This window comes from Vicia villosa, unplaced genomic scaffold (assembly GCF_029867415.1).
Source record: "Vicia villosa cultivar HV-30 ecotype Madison, WI unplaced genomic scaffold, Vvil1.0 ctg.001626F_1_1, whole genome shotgun sequence".
Classification (NCBI taxonomy): Eukaryota; Viridiplantae; Streptophyta; class Magnoliopsida; order Fabales; family Fabaceae; genus Vicia; species Vicia villosa.
Window position 1 is genome coordinate 48389 of NW_026705677.1, and position 22160 is coordinate 70548.

The 22160-nt window shown below is 34.9% G+C and overlaps 1 protein-coding gene across 1 annotated transcript; it reads left to right on the forward strand.

Moving 5' to 3' along the window:
• The first annotated feature begins 19271 nt into the window (after positions 1 to 19271).
• Positions 19272 to 20414, forward strand: LOC131636066 (F-box/FBD/LRR-repeat protein At3g26920-like). Its single transcript, XM_058906713.1, has 2 exons — positions 19272 to 20159; positions 20256 to 20414. Exons 1-2 carry the CDS (start codon positions 19272 to 19274, stop codon positions 20412 to 20414), a joined length of 1047 nt encoding a protein of 348 aa, XP_058762696.1.
• Positions 20415 to 22160: the final 1746 nt, after the last annotated feature.

A 22160-nucleotide genomic window follows, 5' to 3' on the forward strand; every position in this document is an offset into this window, starting at 1 on the left:
TGAAGTCTTCATCATGAGAGTAATTATGTATTGCCAGAACAAATTACCATCACCAAGATCAGAATCTTCCCATTCTAATCCACATTAAGTCAGAACTGTCACTTCAGACATTAATGTAGCTTCTTCATTCTTCACATGCTAGATTCTAGACAAACTACTAGAATAACAAGATATAGTGATGTTGTGACATCACGCAAGACATTAGTTTTCCAGACTTAAAACCTCACCAATTTGACTGAGTGTTCCTTCGACTACACTGGTTGATACCTTAACATGCTTTGTACTCCCCCTGAGAATTACAACATAAGGATGTTTTGAACGATCGTCCTGAACATGAAGTATTCTGCATTTGGAACTTTCCACACTTTCTAAATTTGGAATCCTTAGTTTGCTTGCTACACAAGATTCAGACTGCCACTTTCTGTACCTTGGAATAGAAGAAACATCTTGAAAAAGCCACGAACATGTCTTCGACAGATAGTTCTGAACCTTATCCTTTCTAGTGACTTCAAGTGATGTGATGTTACAGATAAATCACATGCTTCTTTCTTTTTAATTTCCACATAGTTAATGTTAATATCCAGCTCCCATCAAGATATTTAGCATTGTCTATATGTTTCTTCTGATTCACCAGTCAACATTGCCCTTTTTAATGATCTTGTGAAGATACCATAGAAGTATACTATTGCTGTATAGTTCAAACCAAATAAATCATGACTACTTCATACACATACTTAGCTCCCGACAGAGTATATGAATTTTGTATTCAGGCTGTACACCCAATAAGTACTCAGTCTCCCACCAAAGCACCTATTAGTCACTCAGATAGAAAGGACTGCTCACACCAGCACTTTCTAAATGATTCCTTCTTCACACTACTGAATATTCTTCTTGGCAACGATGTTTTAACTTCGACAAAGACATCGTTTAATGAGACTTTTTGGAGTTAACATTCAACATCTCTGTTATGACACTTGGGAAAAATATAGAAGGCATAATAATCATTATCAACTCAGTTACACAACAATAATGATTAAGGGATAATACATGCCATATCTCAATAAGCTTTTCTTAAGACTTTCATTCTGATTTTGAGATGATGAATGCCACAATCTGTACCTATAGAGGAGATTCCCTTAATAAGGTTTCTGGAGCAGATTTACTTATGACATAACTTCTGGAACACATCAGATGCTTCAAGACAATCTGACTCCCTTAAATCATCATATAGTATTCAAGACCATATTTCACTGTGACAGGGACACAGTATTCAGTTTCACCAACACCTGCTCTATGGTCATGAAAGATTACACATATCTGGTTCCTTTGATCAGAAGAACATGCCAGATATAAGCTCATCGCGAATTCTCATAGAGGTCTTGAAGAGAAAACTTGTATGAGTCCTTTTACTTGCAGTGAGCACAGCTTCCACACTCTTATTAGCTTCGGTCAGAATTAAACTGACATTTGAAATGGAAGGTTTAGTTGATTGTGTCATGATCAATCAACACATAAAGAAGATGTCTCCTCTTCCAGACTAGGAGTAGGTTCCAAACCAATGTTCTCACACTACATTAGTTTAGCACCAAAACATCTGTTCTTCAGCTGGTAGCTGCATACCAGTACTAGTGTCCCAACATCCGGTAGGACATCTGTTCCTCCTTCTAGGAACTCTTCAGCCTTGAAATTTCAAGGTACACACTTGCAGATGATTATGAATACCATTGATCAGTTGACATTCATCAGCTTTAATAAACCATGTCATTCTGAGTGGACTTGAGAGATTACTCAAGTATCTTTGACACTTTAATTATAGCTGTCAATATCTGCCATATATTCTATTGAATAGAAATAACCCTAGGGTTTTATAGAGACTATGCAGCGGAAAATAGTCATACTTCAACAGAATTCACATAATGCTTACTTTACGTGTTAGATGTAAGCATGACAACTACAGATTGATTGCTACTCAACCTTGCACAATGCTTGCTTCTGCACCAAGCAACAGACTAGACCAAACCAAAAATCCTGACATAAAGAACTCGCACATACACAGAGATTACCTTATCAATCTTCACTCCCGCGTGAAGGTTTTTATTTGATTCTTCTTTGTCCATAGATGCCGGTCAAATTAATTCTGAAATGCAACTTCTTGACTCCTGCATGAAGCCTTTGGATTTAGCACTCCTCGTTCCAGCATCACCGCTCTTAGTCAGGTTGGTCTAATCTTTCACACATAGGTCCACCCTCCACTTCAAGGGACCATACAATATGAACATTACTTGTTCGAACAATCTTCCACCTTTACCACAACCATAATTTATCCCTCATGGATCTCATCCAGAAACAGACAGGATGCCTGCTCTGATACCAATTGAAAATTATGGTATGACTGACTCGGATGTCATTCCTGATGTCAAGACATCTGATCTGTTATTAATGTAGCAGAGGCAAAATAGAGAGATCCCCCAATTTTTAATACTCCTAAGAAGGAGTCAATGAGATCTGGGATCACATATGTTCAGCCAACATAACCAGATTGTAAATTTTATATGGTTCTGTAAAGGAACAGCTAACACTTCTAAACCTGATGTTATTAACAATGTTATAACATCCATGACTGAACAAACAACATAATGCAGAAGATAAATAACACAAAGAATTGTTAACCCAGTTCGGTCTAACTACCTACTTCGGGGGCTACCAAGCCAGGGATGAAGTTCACTATTAGTAGTATCAATTCAGAGCTAAACTCCCAGTTTACAACTCCTCACTTAATCACTACCCAATGACCCTTCTACCTAGGTTCTCCCTAAATATGGAATATTTCCATTCCACTCCCAATCATAGCAATGATGTCTAGTAGTCAACACCTCAGTTACTGCATCGACGGCCTAATAACCAACAATCTAAATACACAAACAAACATAACCTGGAGTTGCATAATAGCTTCCTCAAGGAACAAAAACTTTGCTCATTGCTTCACAACTTCCGAGTAAGTAAAACAAACCTCTTACCTACAGGCTTCGAGGCACAAATCAGTGACCATCCCACAAACCGGGTGGTTCACCTACACGGCTAACCCTAGAAACTACATCTTGCCAAATACTCGGCTAGCTCTCCTAAACTAGGTTACAAAGGTTTCTTTTATAACCTGATCCCAGTTGGACTTGGGCTTACAAATAGCAGCACTCGTTGCTGTTACAAATCTATAGTAATCATCTGCTACAATCACGGTCTTTTAATCATGAGTTTCCTAATTTATCTCCTAAATTAGAAACTGTTGAATCTTTAATCTTCTGATCTGATTCTCCCCGAATCTTCAATATTCTGATCTTATTCTTCAAATATTCTTTAGACCTTTAAATATGCGCCACATAGAATTACAAAATATTCTACGAATATCCTGTATCTGTTGAGTATCAGACTGGATCTTCCTTCCGGTTCTGCAGGCGCAATGTCATGGTTGAAGTCATGACATTTCATATAACATCTTGCTTTTGTACCTAACTTCTTCTTTGGTGATTGCAAGTCTTATAAAAATACCTTTTGTTGCTATTATATATTTTAGCCAAACATCAATGCCAATCAGACAATAATATAGAGCAGAGCATCAACAAAAGATACTACTAATGTTTGTTTAGTCTATAGAAGATCTGAAAAATACAACTTAGTAGGATATTGTGATTCTGAGAAGTAACCTGATCTCCTGGTATAGCAAGAAGCAAGCAACAATTGCACTCTCTACAACAGAAGCAGAATATGTAGCTGCTGCTGGATGTAGTACACAGATGCTCTGGATGAAAAGTCATCTAGAAGACTATCAGATATATGGGAGTAACATTCCTATATTCTGTGATAATACTTCTGCTATTTGTTTATCTAAAAAACCTAATTTACATTCTAAAGATAAACATATAGAGATTAAGCATCACTTTATTAGGGACTATGTTCAGAAGGGTGTTCTTTCTCTAAAATTTATAGATACAGACCATCAATGGGATGATATCTTTATAAAACCCCTTGCTGAAGATAGGTTTAAGTTCATTCTGAAGAACATCGGCATGGATTTATGCCCAGAATGAAGTTTTGTGATGATCTGATATGTGGATTAGTCTGAAGATTATGCTTTATTTATTTTTCGTATTTTTACCTATCAGATGTTTTGATTATGTATGTTCATATGGATACTCTAAAACTGTTATCACTAACGTTTCATGTGCCTAAGTATGACTCAGAACTTCTGTTAAAGCAAAACAGCTGTCACCAGCTACCCCAAGATAATGACCACGTGTTCACTCATTCTGAAGGGACAAGCATGCGTGCAGTTGATGAGATGCCGCCCTAGGTAACTGTGCAAAATATTTTCAAATCTCACGCTATCCTCCACTAACGTCTTTCAGCATTTATGATAATTGATTCAGATTCTGTAACCGTCTCATTCATAACTCCATTGCATCTTCATTTCAAATCCGTCTCTCTATATATTCCATTTCAATTTCATCTTTTCCCTCTTTCCATTCTCTTTCTTCATTTGTTTATGCATTTTTTGTCTCTCTTTCATCTCTATCAAAATCCAAAACCCAGAAAGCTCAACTGTTCATCAATGGCTTCGTCTTCAATTCAACCATCTTCGTCTTCTTCTCAGCAACAACAACAACAACAACCACCACCAATAGTCAACCCTCCCCTAAGAACATGTCTCATTCCTATGGCTGAATTGGAAGTTCTAGGGGAACTTATGGTAGATTTTGATAATCTTCAAGAACACAATTTCAACTTGAAGAACAACATGTTGGTTCAAGGATGGGAAACGTTCTTTGATCATCTCATTGGACCAGTTTACCCAGAATTGGTGAAAGAGTTTTGGGTTCATGTTACGTTAACTCCAAAAGCCATTCTCTCTTTCGTTTTGGGTAAAGAGATCTCTATTCTAGAAAACCTAATCAGAAGGTTACTAAATCTGGAAGGTTACTTTGGTGCTACTAGAGCAATTGCAGGCAGAACAGACTGGGATGCTGTTTGTGCTGAAATCTTTGCCTTTGGAGAGAGTTCTACAAATATCAAGGATCTAAAGCCTCCTTATAGAATCTGGGCCAAGATTCTTCAGGGATGTATCTGCCACAGAAAGGCTTCTGTCTCTCCAAACTACATCCATCAAGATCAACAATACATTCTGTATTGCATTGGGAAAGGCCAGAGGGTTGACCTACCATACATTCTATTCATCCACATGTGGAATCATGTGAAGGATTCGAGAGAACCAGCAAGGCTGAAATCTCAGAAGATCAAAAGAAACATCATCCCTATGGGAAGACTTATTTCCGATATTCTGACTGAGACTGGTATAATACAAGCTCTGAGAGAAGATGGAACTATTAAGGATCTGGAAGCAACGTGTGGGAGCACTATGAATGCTCACACTCTAAAGAAAATGAAACTAGTCCAGAGTATTACCTCTCCTCCTAGAGTGGTAAATGAGATTATGTCCAGAAGGATTCCTGCTCTTGATGACTTTGAGTTATTCTTCAAGAATGAACATCCTAACACCGTCCTTTTCTATCTGGAATCTTGCCTACAAGATGGCTCAGGGTTTGATCCAGCATGGCTATGCGACAGAATCCTTCCTACTATAAATGATTCTACTCCATCTAAGAAGAAGAAGGAGAAGAAGGAGAAGAAAAGAAAGTCCACTGGAGATGGTCCTTCAAAGCCTCTGAAGAAAAAGAAGAAAACTTCAGGTATCTCTATAACTGAGTCTGTACCTCCTGTTTTTAATTTTTGAAAAATTATCAACAGAATAACCAGAACACCAACCTGACTCCGATCAACCTAACCATAAACCCCTCAAGGTTCCTAGATCATCTGAATCTCTTAGGCAACTAATAGATGACATAGAGAATATAGATACCTCTATTTTTCATGATAACTCTGAACCAGAACAACCACCAGAACAACAACCTAAAACCACCAAACAATCCACTAAATCTTAACCTTCTGCTTCCATCCACTCTAAAGGCAAACAGCCTATCAATTCCTCTGAATCCATTCTAAATCCACAACCTCTAAACACCATTTTCCCACCTCTACCAAATGAAAAAAATTTCTCCTCTGCTCAATCTCAACCTTATGAAACTCAACCACAACCCACCTCTCCATTATCTGATCCCCACCCAGAAGTTGACATTCCCGTTTACTGTAACTTCTATGACCCATCTTCACCCTCATCATCTGACTCCTTCTTTCACAAACAGCGCCCCTCTGAACCTACCCCCCAAAATCCTTCATCTAAACCAGTTGTTGTAGTCTTAGACGACAACGAAGCAGAATCCTCACCCCTCCCATACTCTTCAAACACTTCACTTCTGTTTGAAAGACCCCCTGCACCATATCTCATCTCTCACCCAGATGAACAAATTTCCTTCATCAGACCCAACCCACCCCCATCTTCTGTTGATATTCATTTTCAATTGTTAAAACATAAGGTACGGACTGGGTTAGATTATCCGAAGACTGCCTATGACTCCAAGATGGATCATGTGGCTGCTGGAAAGCTCTGGAAGGCTTTCTGTGAGGATGTGCAAACAGATTTTTTGGATCTCCAAAATGACTGTCTTGTTGCTGCTCCTGGTCCTGCTGGACTGCCTCTAGAGTATGGTGATGGCAAGTATTTTCACCCCATCTTGAACTGGAAGCCTCTGGAGGAAGCTCAGTTTGTTGATGAGATGGAGTTGGATTCTGATGATATGGAACTTGATAACCCTCTACCCTTGGTAGTCTTGACTCCAAAGAAGCCTATGGTTGCTCCTAAGGAATTTGCAGTTCTGACTGGAGACATGGAGATACTGTTCGATTGGTTCAAGGAGAACCCTGTTGCTGATCAAATTGTTCCGAACTTTGCTCCAACTATTGTCCCTTCAACTTCTGTAGTATTGGATACTCTGAAGGAACTTCAGCAGAATCTAGCAACTGTATTTAGTCGTCTGGCACAGCAGGATGAAACAAATGCTGAGTTCAAGACTTGGATGCAAAGATCTGAAGAAGCTTCCAAGAAGCAGGCTGAAGACACTACTGAGATCAAGAATCTGCTAGCAGCCTTAGCCTCTAAGCTTACCCAAACTTAGTCTGTGTCTTTAGTAGTTTTCTTTTCTTGTCTGCATCTGCTTTGTACTTCCTTCTGATTTATCAATGAAATTTCTTCTTTCATCTTTTGTGTCTTTCATCTGAATCGTTTATATATATATATATATATATATATATATATATATGCTTTTTGATGTTATGACAAAAAGGGGGAGAAAAGTATTATTTGAATTGATTTATTATACCAACTTATGGGCTTAAGTCTCAACATTCCTGTAATACCCCGATTCTCCGACACTAGTTAATTATCATTTAATTGGTTAAAGGTAATTAGAGGGCACATTGGTACTATTCTAAGTAAACATATGTATCTTTAATTTAAGTTGGAATAAAAGAGATTGGTAGAGAAGTTAGTGGATGTGTTAGTAACTAACTAAGTGGCAATGGTGTAAATATCATTTAGTTGAAGGTTAATATGGACCTTAACCTTATATTGCATGGCATTTGATTGGTTGGTAGAGGCACATCATTACAAACTCAGATTTTTGTGAAAGAGAAGTAGAAGAAGCTTTGCATCTCCATTCAAGTTCCATTTTTCGTATTCCTATGGCAGCCTCCACTAAATCAGGTATAACTCTCTTCTCATAACTCCGATTGTAACGATTCTGGTCTCGTTGGAAAGCTAACAAATTTCCCTTCGATTTGGTATACTAATTCACATTCATAGGAGTTGTATTGAAGGAGGAAATCGAGCTTGAAGTTGTATCAGTCATGCTGAAAGTGTGAAGAGAGGGATTACGGGTTTGTTCTTGTTAGAGAGGAAGTTTTGATCAAGAAGGAAGCTTAATGGTAGCAAGAACACCATCTTAACCTCCATTTGATCCAAGGTGAGTCCTAAGATAGTGATTTGGGGGTGTTGTATGTAAGGGTTTGTGATTGGGGATTTAGGGATTGTGAGATAAAAACATAATATGTGATTACTAAAACTTGTTTATGTGATAATAACTGAATATGTGTTCTTCTGATCATTTGCATGCTATAGATTGCTAAAATATGATGAGACTCGTATTTGGAATGTTATAGGTATTTGGGTTGGGATTGGTTTTGGTTAGGGACTGATAAAATGCAGGAAATAGTGATTCTGCTACAGGGTAATCGGTTACTGGATTCTGAGTAACCGGTTACTCTGTTAAAAAAATGCGTTGCTGGGCATTTTGTATGCCAGTAACCGGTTACTGGCTTCTGGGTAACCGGTTACCCTGGGCGAAAAAGGAAAAATCAGCAAACTTTAGAAATTCGTAACTTTTGCGTCGTAGGTCCGATTAAGGCGTACTTCGTACCGTTGGAAAGCTTGTAATACGTACTATCTAATAAGATAGGTCCCCAAACCAGAATATTAATTTATCACAAGGATTTATGCCTCTCCGATTGTTATTAATTATTATATCATGCATTAAATAGAATGTCTATTGCTATTATGAATATTATATCCATGTTTGAGATGATATGCAATTATGTGATGTGCATGAAATCCTATTGACACCGTCGTTTTGGTTAAAAGATCGGCATTGATTGTATTGTATGGATCAGCGCTTGTTATGTGTGTGTATGCATGAATCGGAACGGGTCGGGGCTAGGTTATGACTCTGAAGCATGGCCAATGAGTCGTCCGTGGGACAGCCTTGATCGTGGATCAAATAGGCACTCACCTGAGCTATCGATGCAATGTGCTTGTGAGGGTCGCGTGGCATTTTACTCACTTGGCGTTAACACACTTGCGTGCTCGGTATGGTGGCGTTATGTGGCTAAGTAGGCCTACGCATAACAGGTAAACCACCTCTAGTGAAGTCAAGAAGACTAAGCACTAGGCTTTCGCCCAGTGGGCCCATGTGTCAAGATGGCGTATTTGTACTCGGTGTTAACACACGTGAGTGAAGATGGTTAATGGGACTATACGCCAATTAGGCTAAGGTCATCTCGCGGCTATCTAGGCTTGGGCGAACCCGTCCAATCATTCTTGCAGTGTGCTTGTACAAGTCTCTTGACATATATGCATGGGAGGTAACCTATCGAGGGTGTGTTTTATAAACTAGAAAGGCATTAACGCGTTTTTGGATTCCCCATACACGGGTATGGGTTTTGGCATACGTGTTTGTTGCACTATTTGTGTACTTGTGATATGATGACTCCTATGGTGGACGATTCATGTGTTTGCTCCGTACTTGTACCGGATGTGAGGATGAACCTCGGATCAATGGTGGATTCGGTTTTGATGCATGTACCCTGTAGAACCAAGTGGACCCATAGGATATGAGGACTCACTGAGATTTAGTAATCTCACCCCAATCATCTTATCTTTTTCAGGTGCAGTTTAGTAGCTTTTGATAGATAGCAGGTTCGGATTGATGGCTCGAAGTTGTGTTGGCTCGAAGACCTCGTTGGTTTTGACATTCCGCTGTGCGAGATCCATTGAAGACTCGTGTATTATGCTTTTTAGTAGAATTTCATGTTGTATTTTATATGGATCAAATATTGTACCTTTATTGTGTATGTACTCAATATCAATTTTAACGTTTCATGCATAATATACTAGTCAGTTATGTATGGGGTGTTACAATTCCTAACGAAAATTGTAAGTTTTTTGTCTCTGATAGTTTTGCAGGAATGTGATAATCTGAAAAAGCTCAAAAAGGGGAGAAACGTATCTAAAGAAAATCTTCCAAAGATTTGAAACAAACAAAGTTAATGCTCTGATACAAGAAATTGCAAAGATCTGAAGCAATCTACTTTGATGCTCTGATAAGCGAAGTGTTCTAAATTAAAATTCAAAGCTTTGAAGTTGTCCAATGGAAGCTCTGAAAGAAAGCTCTGAAACATCTGAATATAAAGCTCAACGTGAAAGTCTCGTCTGAAATGGAAAATACTCAGGGAAGTCTTTTATTTATAAATTCTTCTAGTATTAATTTCAGGGGGAGATTGTTAATCTCAGGGGAGACATATTCACACACTCTGATTAATATGCTTTTATGCTATATCTGTGTATTGTCTTTTTCATCTAATATTCTGGATACAAATTCATATCAATTCTGTATGTTTTTCTCATCATCAAAAAGGGGGAGATTGTTAGAACATGAAATGTTCTGATCAATATTTCTAGTTTTGATGAAAACATTATATGAATTTTGTATAAGACAATGTGGTACTCAAATTATTCACGTTTTCCATTTCAGGAGAAGTCTAAAAGAGTATGCACTAAATCATCATTCAGAAGCTCTGACCCATAAGATCTAGATGGCTTCATCAGAACATGGTCTAGAAGACATCAGAAGATGGTCTTGAGAAAATTAAAACATGATATGGAAGGCATCAGAAGATGGAAATCAGAAGCAAGGCTCTAAAGATCTGATGGTATCATGCTACAAAGAACTTCCAAAGTCTGATGACTGAAGTTACATATGCACCAACGCTGAAGACTCTGATATTCAAACGTCTTTCTAATAGTTTGAGTCCAGAAGCAAGTACAAGATGAAAAAGCTACAACATCAAATATGTCTGACTGACAAAAGGAACGTTAGAAGCTACAAAAGGCAAAGTCAGCAAGAGCAGTTGAAACAAGGCTCGAGGTAGTTGACAAAAGAGTGAAACATTAAATGCAGCAGTGTACTATTCACGTAAAGCATTTAATGCTATTCAACGGTCACTTTTCTCACTGCCTATAAAAGAGAAGTTATGCTTATTGAAAATGTTACACAACACATGCGCTGAGAGTACTTACGCTGTCAAATTGATTCACAAAGTTTTCACACAAACAGCAAAGAAACTTCATCTTCAACCTCACAAATCTTGTATTATCTTAGTGAGTGTTAGAATTTAATCTTGAGAGAAAAATCATTTTGTGATTATAGCTTATTAAGAAACACATTAAACTCTTGTAATATTGTTTACTATTTGTAAAAGGAAATTCCTAGAGTGATCAAGTTGTGATCTGTATACTCTAAAAGACTTAGAAGTTGTCTAAGTGGAACACCATTGTAATCAAGGTTGATTAGTGGATTAAATCCTCAGTTGAGGTAAATCATTCTGTAAGGGGTGGACTGGAGTAGTTTGATTAACAACGAACCAGGATAAAAATAACTGTGTGATTATTTTTATTTGCCTTTTTTAGAAACAACCCTTATTCAATCCCCCCCCCCCTTTCTAAGTGTTTTTTCAGCCCTTCATCACCAAGGAGATATCTTCTAGATCTCAGAATTTCAAGAGGAAATATATTCTCTTCGACAAGGTGACCAAAACATCACTTAGTACTTCACTATGCTCGAAAAAATATGGCAGGAGCTTGACAACTTTTGCCATCTACCAACTTGTATATGTGCCATTATCTGCTCAAATTCGATACTTTCCAAAATGACAAACTCGTGGCTCAATTCAACAAATCTTCTTCCAAACATCAGTCTTAAGAGACTACTTCCAAAAAATACAACTCATGTCGTGGCAAAGGCTTCAAAATTTTCTCATACTGCAACAAATTGGGTCATACGATTGAAGTGTGTTTTAAGAAGCATGACCTCCCTCTACATATGAAGAAGATGCACCTTACTTAAGCCTATGATGATTCTCTAAATCTTAGTGCAGATGAAGCCTCTGCTTCAACATCTTCAGAGACAGTTGCGTCCATATTTACCACAGACCAACAAAAATATCTTCTGGTTATGCTTCAACAACATACTGGGGCCACTCCAAATGCTATCCCTCAGTTGCACATCAAAAACCCTCCCACTTCATGAACTTCTAATGTATCCCTTAGTTCTATTAATACTGCCTACATTCTGGATACTAGGGCTACTAATCATGTCTCCCACCTCAGTTATGTTTTCACACACCTAATAGAGATTAATCCTATAACCATCAAGCTCCCTAATGGAGCCACAACTAAAACTCACCAATCTGGCACCGTGTATTGAAACAATGATTTTTATCTTAATAATGTTTTACATTCCTGAAATACATACTAATCTTATCTCTATGCCTAGATTAGCCTCTTCCCTCAATTGTACCATTCATTTCAACTCTTCTGAGTGTTTAATACAGGAAATTCTTATCTTGAAGATGATTGGTACAATTGAGTTATCCCATGGCTTATACATTCTCACTTACCCCACCATTCCCACAAACCACCATGTTAATCACCCAATAAATGACAACAAGATTCAATTTAATACTTGTAATAACATTGTGAATCCTTGTGACTTATGGCATAATCGCCTTGGTCACCCTTCCTATGACATTTTGTCCCATATTAATAAAGTTTTTCCTCTACACATTAATTCTAAATCTGCTACTATCTATGATACTTTTTTTGGCTAAGCAGAAAAGGCATCCTTTTTATAATAGCATTAATACATCTTAATCCTATTTTGATTTTGTCCACATGGATATTTGGGGTCCTATTTTGACCCCCTCCCATCTTAGTTATAAATATTTTCTTACCATAGTGGACGATCCCAACGGATTATGCTGGATTTTTGTAATGAAATTCAAATCTGAAGCTTCCCATTTAATTGAATGTTTTCTACAATTTCTCAAAACTCAATTTCAAAAAACTACAAGGACAATAAAGTATGACTGACAATGGCCCCGAATTTCTCATGAAAAACTTTTATCAATCAAATGGGATCACTCATCAAACCTATTTTCGTGATACCCCCAACAAAATAGAATTGTAGAACGTGAGCACCAACATCTTTTCAATGTCACACGTGCTTTACTCCTACAATCTCATCTACCTAAAACTTTTTGGGCTCATGCCCTTTTCCGTGCTATTTATCTCATCAACAGATTACCTTCCAAGCTTTTAAACTTCTCTATCCCATTTCAAAAACTTTACAACACTAAACTTGACTATTCCACTATTAAAGTCTTCAGATGCTTAGCCTTCACCTCTACCCCTAGACATAATAGATTGAAACTTGATCCTAGATCTCGCAAATGTTTACATATAGGTTTCAAACCAGGAGTCAAGGGTCATATCCTATTTTATCTCCAATCAAAACAAATCTTTGTCTCTAAGAACACCATTTTCTTTGAAACACGATTTCCCTACCTTTCCACTCAACAAACCACTTCTCCTAAACCTCCTCCTACCACTGACCTTGACTTCACCTTTAATTATCTTTCCCCACACCCCTCATATCCTCATATCACTACTGAACTTGCAACCCATTCCCCCACACATCTGACATACACCTTTCTAGAGAAATTAAAGGAGTCCGATTTTGTTCCATCTATCCATATTTTATTTACTCCATTATAGTCCAAATATGTATGACATTGTGATGATTAAATTGTTAATTAAAATGCAAAACCATTGTGTGTTATTGGTGTGATGATTCAATTGATAATTCTTTTATAAAAATTTACTAAATATTATTAAACTATTGAATATAATTATTTTATATATAAGAGAAGAAGAATGTAGATTTTAATACAAGAGATATAAATAGTATAATATTAATCTCTAAGGGAGGAAAGGAATATAATTTACTTTTGTAATTATTATTTTGTCAAATACCTTCTTTGACAAGCAATTTTCATAATTCGTTTTTAAAATAATCATATTTCGCAACTTAAATTTTAAAATAACTATCTTTCTCAACAACTATATTATATACTGAACTACTCATATTTTAAACCAAAAAAACTCAACAAAGAGTATACGTTAGACTAATTGGCGCGTACTTTCAAAACTGTATTTTAGCATCATACCAATTGACGCATGCATATAACAAATAAAATAAAAATAAATACACATTGGCGTCAAACCAATTGATTCATGCGTATAATAAATATAGATAAATATAGATAAACATCAATGAAACTACACATGCATATAGAATCATACGTAGACACCAATTAATCTAACGCATGCTTTTTATTATAAAAAAAATATTTGAAACATAGATTGTTTAATATAAAATTTGAAAATTACTACTTAAATAAATAGGTCCCTCTTGCTTCAAACCAACACAAAGAAACACTGGAAAATTCCATTGGCACACTCGGACAATGAAAAGCATCGGCGAAAGGTGTCTATCATGACTGCGTTCAATGAAAACCTAATAGATTTGTAGTTTTCTATTTAAAGCACACATCTAAACTAGATTTGGGCTTCAAAACACATCATGAAGACTGCTAAATATCTACAACATCTTCTCCATAAAAATAGGTCTTTAATAATTAGTTTCCTAAATATTCTCCATATTTAGAAACTATGAAAATCTTCAAAACAGATAAAATATTTTATGCTCATACTTGGCGCCAGATTGGATTGCATAATATTCTCCAAACTTTCTGCATTTGTAATAATTTAAGCAGAATCCAAAAGCCCAGCTTATCGCTTAGTCACGATGTCAGATGATCCTGCATAGGACATCTTGTTTGATATGTTATACCAGTCGCAGTTGGTAGAAGATCTTGTTCAATATAATGTTAAGCATATATATTCTACATGTTGAAACAATCTATCTAACATGTTGTCTAATTTGTTTTACTAAAATTAATGCCATTCATAGAAACTTAAAGAATTAACAAAGTTTTCGGATGCTTAGCCTTAACCTCCACCCCTAGACATAATAGATCGGAACTTGATCCTAGGCCTCGCAAATGTTTACATCTAGTTTTGAAACCAGGAGTTAAGGGTCATATCCTATTTAATCTCCAATCCAAACAAATCTTTGTTTCTAGGAACACCATTTTCTTTGAAACACAATTTCCCTACCTTTCCACTCAACAAGCCACTTCTCCCAAACCTCCTCATACCCTTGACCTCACCTTTAATTATCTTCCCCCACATCCATCATCTCCTTATATCACTACTGAGGTAATAAAGGAGTCTGATTTTGTTCCATCTATCCATATTCTATCTACTCCATTATATTGCATATATGTATGATATCGTGATGATTAACTTGTTTATTAAAATGCAATTTTTTTAAATATTATTAAATTTATTAAATATTATTAAACTACTGAATACAATATATTTTATATATAAGAGAAGAAGAATGTATATTTTAATACAAGAGATATAAATAGTATAATATGGAAGAAAAGAATATAATTTACTTTTGTAAGTATTATTTTGTCAAATACCTTCTTTGACAAACGATTTCCATAATTATTTTCTAAAATTATCATATTTCAAAACTTAAATTTTAAAATAACTACCTTTCTCAACAACTACAGTATATACTAAACTACTCATATTTTAAACAAAAAAATTAAACAAAGAGTATACGTTAGACTAATTGGCGCCTACTTTCAAAACTGTCTTTTTTCATCAGACCAACTGACGCATGCATGTAACAAATAAAATAAAAATGAATACACATTGGCGTCAAACCAATTGATTCATGCATTTAATAAATATAGATAGACGTCAATGAAACTGACACATGCATATGACTCATGCATAGACACCAATTAATCTAACACATGCTTTATTATTAAAAAAGAATATTTGAAACATGGAAAGTTTAATATAAAATTTGAAAATTACTACTTAAATAAATAAGTCCCTCTTGCCGCCAACCAACACAAAGAAACACTGGAAAATCCCATTAGCACTCTCGGACGGTGAAAAGCAGCGGCGAAAGGTGACTACCACGATTGCGTTCTTTGAAATCCAATTTCACCATTCATCATATGTATTCTTATTTCTCTAATCAATTTCATTTCCAAGATAATTATCAGTTTGCTTAGTAACACCTCAAAGTTCTTGTTTTTATTTCCCATTTTTCTTATAGAAATGTTCGTCAGAATGAAGAGAGAAAGGCTAGAGAGCAAAGACAGATTAAGTGATTTACCATATTGCATTCTTCTTATCATTCTATCCTTTTTACCTTCCAAACGTGCAGTTCAAACGTGCATCCTGTCCCCAAGATGGAACCAACTTTGGAAGATTCTTCCCACTCTTCGATTAAACTCCTTCAACTTTAAGTATTTCATGGATTTCACTCCATTAGTAACTTAGATTTTGTCTCTTCGAGATAATTCAACCGCACTACATACTCTCACTTTTTACCGTGATGGTGGAGTCCAATTTACTTAAAGTGAAAAAGAAACAATCTTCATTCATACCTGATTTACTAGTGGAATTTTTGCTCCAAAATTCACCTTCAACAAAGGTTGACATCATAGATTGATTAAGGTTAGACGTGCATTCAATTTTTTGAAGAGACAATTTTTGGTTTAGTAATTTTGTTTTTGTATGCATCCTTTTATGTCTTTGGTTATAATTACTTTCAGTGAAAAAAATTATAAAACTCTTATATCATAATTATACTTATAATTTTTTTGTTCATATTGACTTGTGTAGTGAAGGTATATAGGCCGGTGAAATGATGACTCATAGATATTTTTTGTTTTCTCGCGGGATCCCAATTGTTTGTTTGGTGCTGCCTGCATAAAGAACACAAATTTAAATTTCTTTTCAATGTAAAGACATAAACTACTGGAGTCATAGTGATGTTTAATATTTTGTCAAAAATTTGATTGGTTAAAAGGCTTGTGTGTGTTGATTGTTCATGCTGAGTTGTTCAAAGGGTTCTCATTTTGTAATCTTAATTCATATTTTATGATTGACAATGAATGAGTTATTCTCTCCCTTTGAAGACTGAATTCCGTAATCAATTCTTGTGTTCTTGTTTTTCAATTTTTCTGCTGCGTGCATGCGTTTTAATTTCTATTTCTGTTGTTGCATGATTTTTCTGGTTTATGTGATATTTCACTTTAGCGTGATTAAATGTTTCTGGTTTACTACATAACTCACGATACTGGTTTAATGCATTTGTGTTTTATGCATTCTTGGTTTGTGCGCGTTTCTCTATAATTGCATTGTGCACACCGCATTTCTAGTTGTGCATAATCTAGTTCATGTCGTGTGCGTAAAATTATAGTTTTGTATGATTATGTGCAAGTACATTCCCACACTGTTACAATTGTATTTTCTTATGGTCAAGTCTTCAATATTTTGGGGTAGGTTGTTTCCCATTTGTACCCTCTAAATTGAATATTAGTAAGTTCATATTGCAAAACCTGTAATTTTGAATATTTCAAAAAGCAATTTATAATTTGCAGATGTTAAATGGATATAAAGCTTTGAGATATATTATTAGAAATTTTGAATTGATATCAGTAAAAATTACTCCTGGACAATGGGTTTCTAAGGGATTAGACAATGAAAAATTTCCCCTATTTTATCTTAATGTATGTTAAAGCTTTTTTCCCTCACAAGTAACTAGCAGTAATTGATTTCTATTAATGTGAACTTTTATTCATTTGGATTTTATTATCTCTCTTGTGTATTATTTTATAACTTTTATTTTTATTAACTCCACTCATAATTTTGACCTGTTTGAAATATCTATTAAAGACTTATTAACTTAGTTCTTCTTAGCTTACTATAATTGCGTTCTATGAAATCCTATTAGATTTGTAGTCTTCTATTTAAAGCACATATCTAAACTGGATTTGGGCTTCAAAACACATCATGAAGACTGCTAAATATCTACAATATCTTCTCCATAAAAATAGGTCTTTAATAAATAGTTTCCTAAATATTCTCCATATTTAGAAACTATGGAAATCTTCAAAACAGATAACATCTTTTATGCTCAAACTTGGCGCCAGATTGGATTGCATAATATTCTCCAAATTTTCTGCATTTGTAATAACTTAAGCAGAATCCAAAAGCCCAGCTTATCACTCAGTCACGATGTCGGATGATCCTACATAGGACATCTTGTTTGATATGTTATACCAGTTGCAGTTGGTAGAACATCTTGTTCAATATAATGTTTAGCTTATATATTCTACATGTTGAAACAATCTATCTAACATGTTGTTGTCTAATTTGTTTTACTAAAATTAATGCCCATCATAGAAACTTAAAGAATTAACAAAGTTTTCGGATGCTTAGCCTTAACCTCCACCCCTAGACATAATAGATCGGAACTTGATCCTAGGCCTCGCAAATGTTTACATCTAGTTTTGAAACCAGGAGTTAAGGGTCATATCCTATTTAATCTCCAATCCAAACAAATATTTGTTTCTAGGAACACCATTTTCTTTGAAACACAATTTCCCTACCTTTCCACTCAACAAGCCACTTCTCCCAAACCTCCTCATACCCTTGACCTCACCTTTAATTATCTTCCCCCACACCCCTCATCTCCTTATATCACTACTGAGGTAATAAAGGAGTCCAATTTTGTTCCATCTATCCATATTCTATTTACTCCATTATACTGCATATATGTATGACATCGTGATGATTAAATTGTTAATTCAAATGCAAAATTTTTAAATATTATTAAATTTATTAAATATTATTAAACTACTGAATATAATATATTTTATATATAAGAGAAGAATAATGTATATTTTAATACAAGAGATATAAATAGTATAGTATGGAAGAAAAGAATATAATTTACTTTTGTAATTATTATTTTGACAAATACCTTCTTTGACAAACGATTTCCATAATTCTTTTCTAAAATAATCATATTTCACAACTTAAATTTTAAAATAACTATCTTTCTCAACAACTACAGTATATACTAAACTACTCATATTTTAAACAAAAAAAATTAAACAAAGAGTATACGTTAGACTAATTGGCGCGTACTTTCAAAACTGTCTTTTAGTATCAGACCAACTGACGCATGCATATAACAAATAAAATAAAAATGAATACACATTGGCGTCAAACCAATTGATTCATGCATTTAATAAATATAGATAAACGTCAATGAAACTGAGACGTGCATATGACTTATACATAGACACCAATTAATCTAACACATGCTTTTTTATTAAAAAAAGAATATTTGAAACATAAAAAGTTTAATATAAAATTTGAAAATTACTACTTAAATAAATAAGTCCCTCTTGCCGCCAACCAACACAAAGAAACACTGGAAAATCCCATTAGCACTCTCGGACAGTGAAAAGCAACGGCGAAAGGTGACTATCACGATTGAGTTCTTTAAAATCCTCTTTCACCATTCATCATATGTATTCTTATTTCTCTAATCAATTTCATTTCCAAGATAATTATCAGTTTGCTTAATAACGTCTCAAAGTTCTTGTTTTTATTTCCCATTTTTCTTATAGAACTGTTTGTCAGAATGAAGAGAGAAAGGCTAGAGAGCAAAGACAGATTAAGTGCTTTACCAGATTGCATTCTTCTTCTCATTCTATCCTTTTTATCTTCGGAACGTGCTGTTCAAACTTGCATTTTGTCCCCAAGATGGAACCATCTCTGGAAGTGTCTTCCCACTCTTCGATTAAACTCCTTCAACTTTAAGTATTTCAAGGATTTCACTCCATTAGTAACTCTGATTTTGTCTCTTCGAGATAATTCAACCGCACTACATACTCTCACTGTTTACCGTGATGGTGGAGTCCAGCCTCGCCTACTCAAAAGGGTCATTAATTATGGCATTTCACATAATGTCCAACACTTAGACATCTATGTCTCATGTAACATTCAACATTTTCCTCGGACGTTATTTTCATCTCACACTTTGACATCTCTTAAACTTCTTCACCCTAACTTTTATATTATCAGAGAACAATTTCCTTATTCTTTGAATTTGCCATCATTAACTGAATTGCATCTGCATGCGTTTGCCTTTCCTGTTGGCGATGATGGTCGTGTTGAGCCTTTTTCGACATTACATAAGTTGAATACTTTGATCATTGATGATTGTCACCTACAAAACCTTTGCATATTGAGTACCTCACTTGCCCGTTTAACTATAGTCACCTGTGATAATCCTCCCGATGCTTGTTGTGAAATTGAGTTATCTACTCCAAATCTTTGTATTTTTTCTTTTATTGGTTCTCCTTTTCACAAACTCTATGGGATCAAAAGCAATTTGTCTTCTATTAAACACATAGACATTGATCTAACCTTGATGTTAAACTCTACAAAATGTTCGTTATTTCTACTCAACTGTCTGGTTGAGCTTGTTAATGTTAAGTCAATAACAGTTTCTTCACCAACTCTTCAAGTACTTTATGGCATATGTATTTTTCTATTGTATTTATAAGTTTTGTAAAAGATTTTACTTGTTTTAATCTCACACTAGCTCACCTTGTTTGCTCAGGTTCTTTCTTTAGTTGACTTATTCAAGATTCATCTGCCTTCCTTGTGTAAGATGAAGTCGCTTAAAGTGAAAAAGAAACAATCTTCATTCATACCTGATTTACTAGTGGAATTTTTGCTCCAAAATTCTCCTTCAACAAAGGTTGACATCATAGATTGATTAAGGTTAGGCGTGCATTCAATTTTTTGAAGAGACAATTTTTGGTTTAGTAATTTTGTTTTTGTATGCATCCTTTTATGTCTTTGGTTATAATTACTTTCAGTGAAAAAAATTATAAAACTCTTATATCATAACTGTACTTATAATTTTTTTTGTTCATTTTGACTTGTGTAGTGAAGGTATATAGCCCGGTAAAATGATGACTCATAGATCTTTTTTGTTTTCTCGCGGGATCCCAGCTGTGTGTTTGATGCTGCCTGCATAAAGAACACAAATTTAAATTTCTTTTCAATGTAATGACATAAACTACAGGAGTCATCGTGATGTTTATTATTTTGTCAAAAATTTGAGCGGTTAAAAGGCTTGTGTGTGTTGATTGTTCATGCTGAGTTGTTCAAAGGGTTGTTCTCTCCCTTTGAAGACTGAATTCCGTAATCAATTCTTGTGTTCTTGTTTTTCATTTTTTCTGCTACGTGCCTGCGTTTCGATTTCTGTTTCTGCTGTTGCATGATTTTTCTGGTTTATGTGATTTTGCACTTCTGCGTGATTAAATGTTTCAGGTTTACTACATAACTCACGATACTGGTTTAATGCATTTGTGATTTATGCATTCTTGGTCTGTGCGCGTTTCTCTATAATTGCATTGTGCACACCGCATTTCTAGTTGTGCATAATCTAGTTCATGTCGCGTGCGTAAAATTATAGTTTTATATGATTATGTGCAAGTACATTCCCACACTGTTACAATTGTATTTTCTTATGGTCAAGTCTTCAATATTTTGGGGTAGGTTGTTTCCCATTTGTACCCTCTAAATTGAATATTAGTAAGTTCATATTGCAAAACCTGTAATTTTGAATATTTCAAAAAGCAATTTATAATTTGCAGATGTTAAATGGATATAAAACTTTGAGATATATTATTAGAAATTTTGAATTGATATCAGTAAAAATTACTCCTGGACAATGGGTTTCTAAGGGATTAGACAATGAAAAATTTCCCCTATTTTATCTTAATGTATGTTAAAGCTTTTTTCCCTCACAAGTAACTAGCAGTAATTGATTTCTATTAATGTGAACTTTTATTCATTTGGATTTTATTATCTCTCTTGTGTATTATTTTATAACTTTTATTTTTATTAACTCCACTCATAATTTTGACCTGTTTGAAATATCTATTAAAGACTTATTAACTTAGTTCTTCTTAGCTTACTATAATTGCGTTCTATGAAATCCTATTAGATTTGTAGTCTTCTATTTAAAGCACATATCTAAACTGGATTTGGGCTTCAAAACACATCATGAAGACTGCTAAATATCTACAATATCTTCTCCATAAAAATAGGTCTTTAATAAATAGTTTCCTAAATATTCTCCATATTTAGAAACTATGGAAATCTTCAAATTAGATAACATCTTTTATGCTCAAACTTGGCGCCAGATTGGATTGCATAATATTCTCCAAATTTTCTTCATTTGTAATAACTTAAGCAGAATCCAAAAGCCCAGCTTATCACTCAGTCACGATGTCGGATGATCCTACATAAGACATCTTGTTTGATATGTTATACCAGTTGCAGTTGGTAGAACATCTTGTTCAATATAATGTTTAGCTTATATATTCTACATGTTGAAGCAATCTATCTAACATGTTGTTGTCTAATTTGTTTTACTAAAATTAATGCCCATCATAGAAACTTAAAGAATTAACAAAGTTTTCGGATGCTTAGCCTTAACCTCCACCCCTAG

Coding starts and splice junctions, on each gene's coding strand:
- LOC131636066 (XM_058906713.1), top strand. CDS start 19,272: ATGAAGAGAGAAAGGCTAGAGAGCAAAGACAGATTAAGTGCTTTACCA. Junction 20,160..20,255: donor TTTCTTCACCAACTCTTCAA/GTACTTTATGGC, acceptor TTGTTTGCTCAG/GTTCTTTCTTTAGTTGACTT.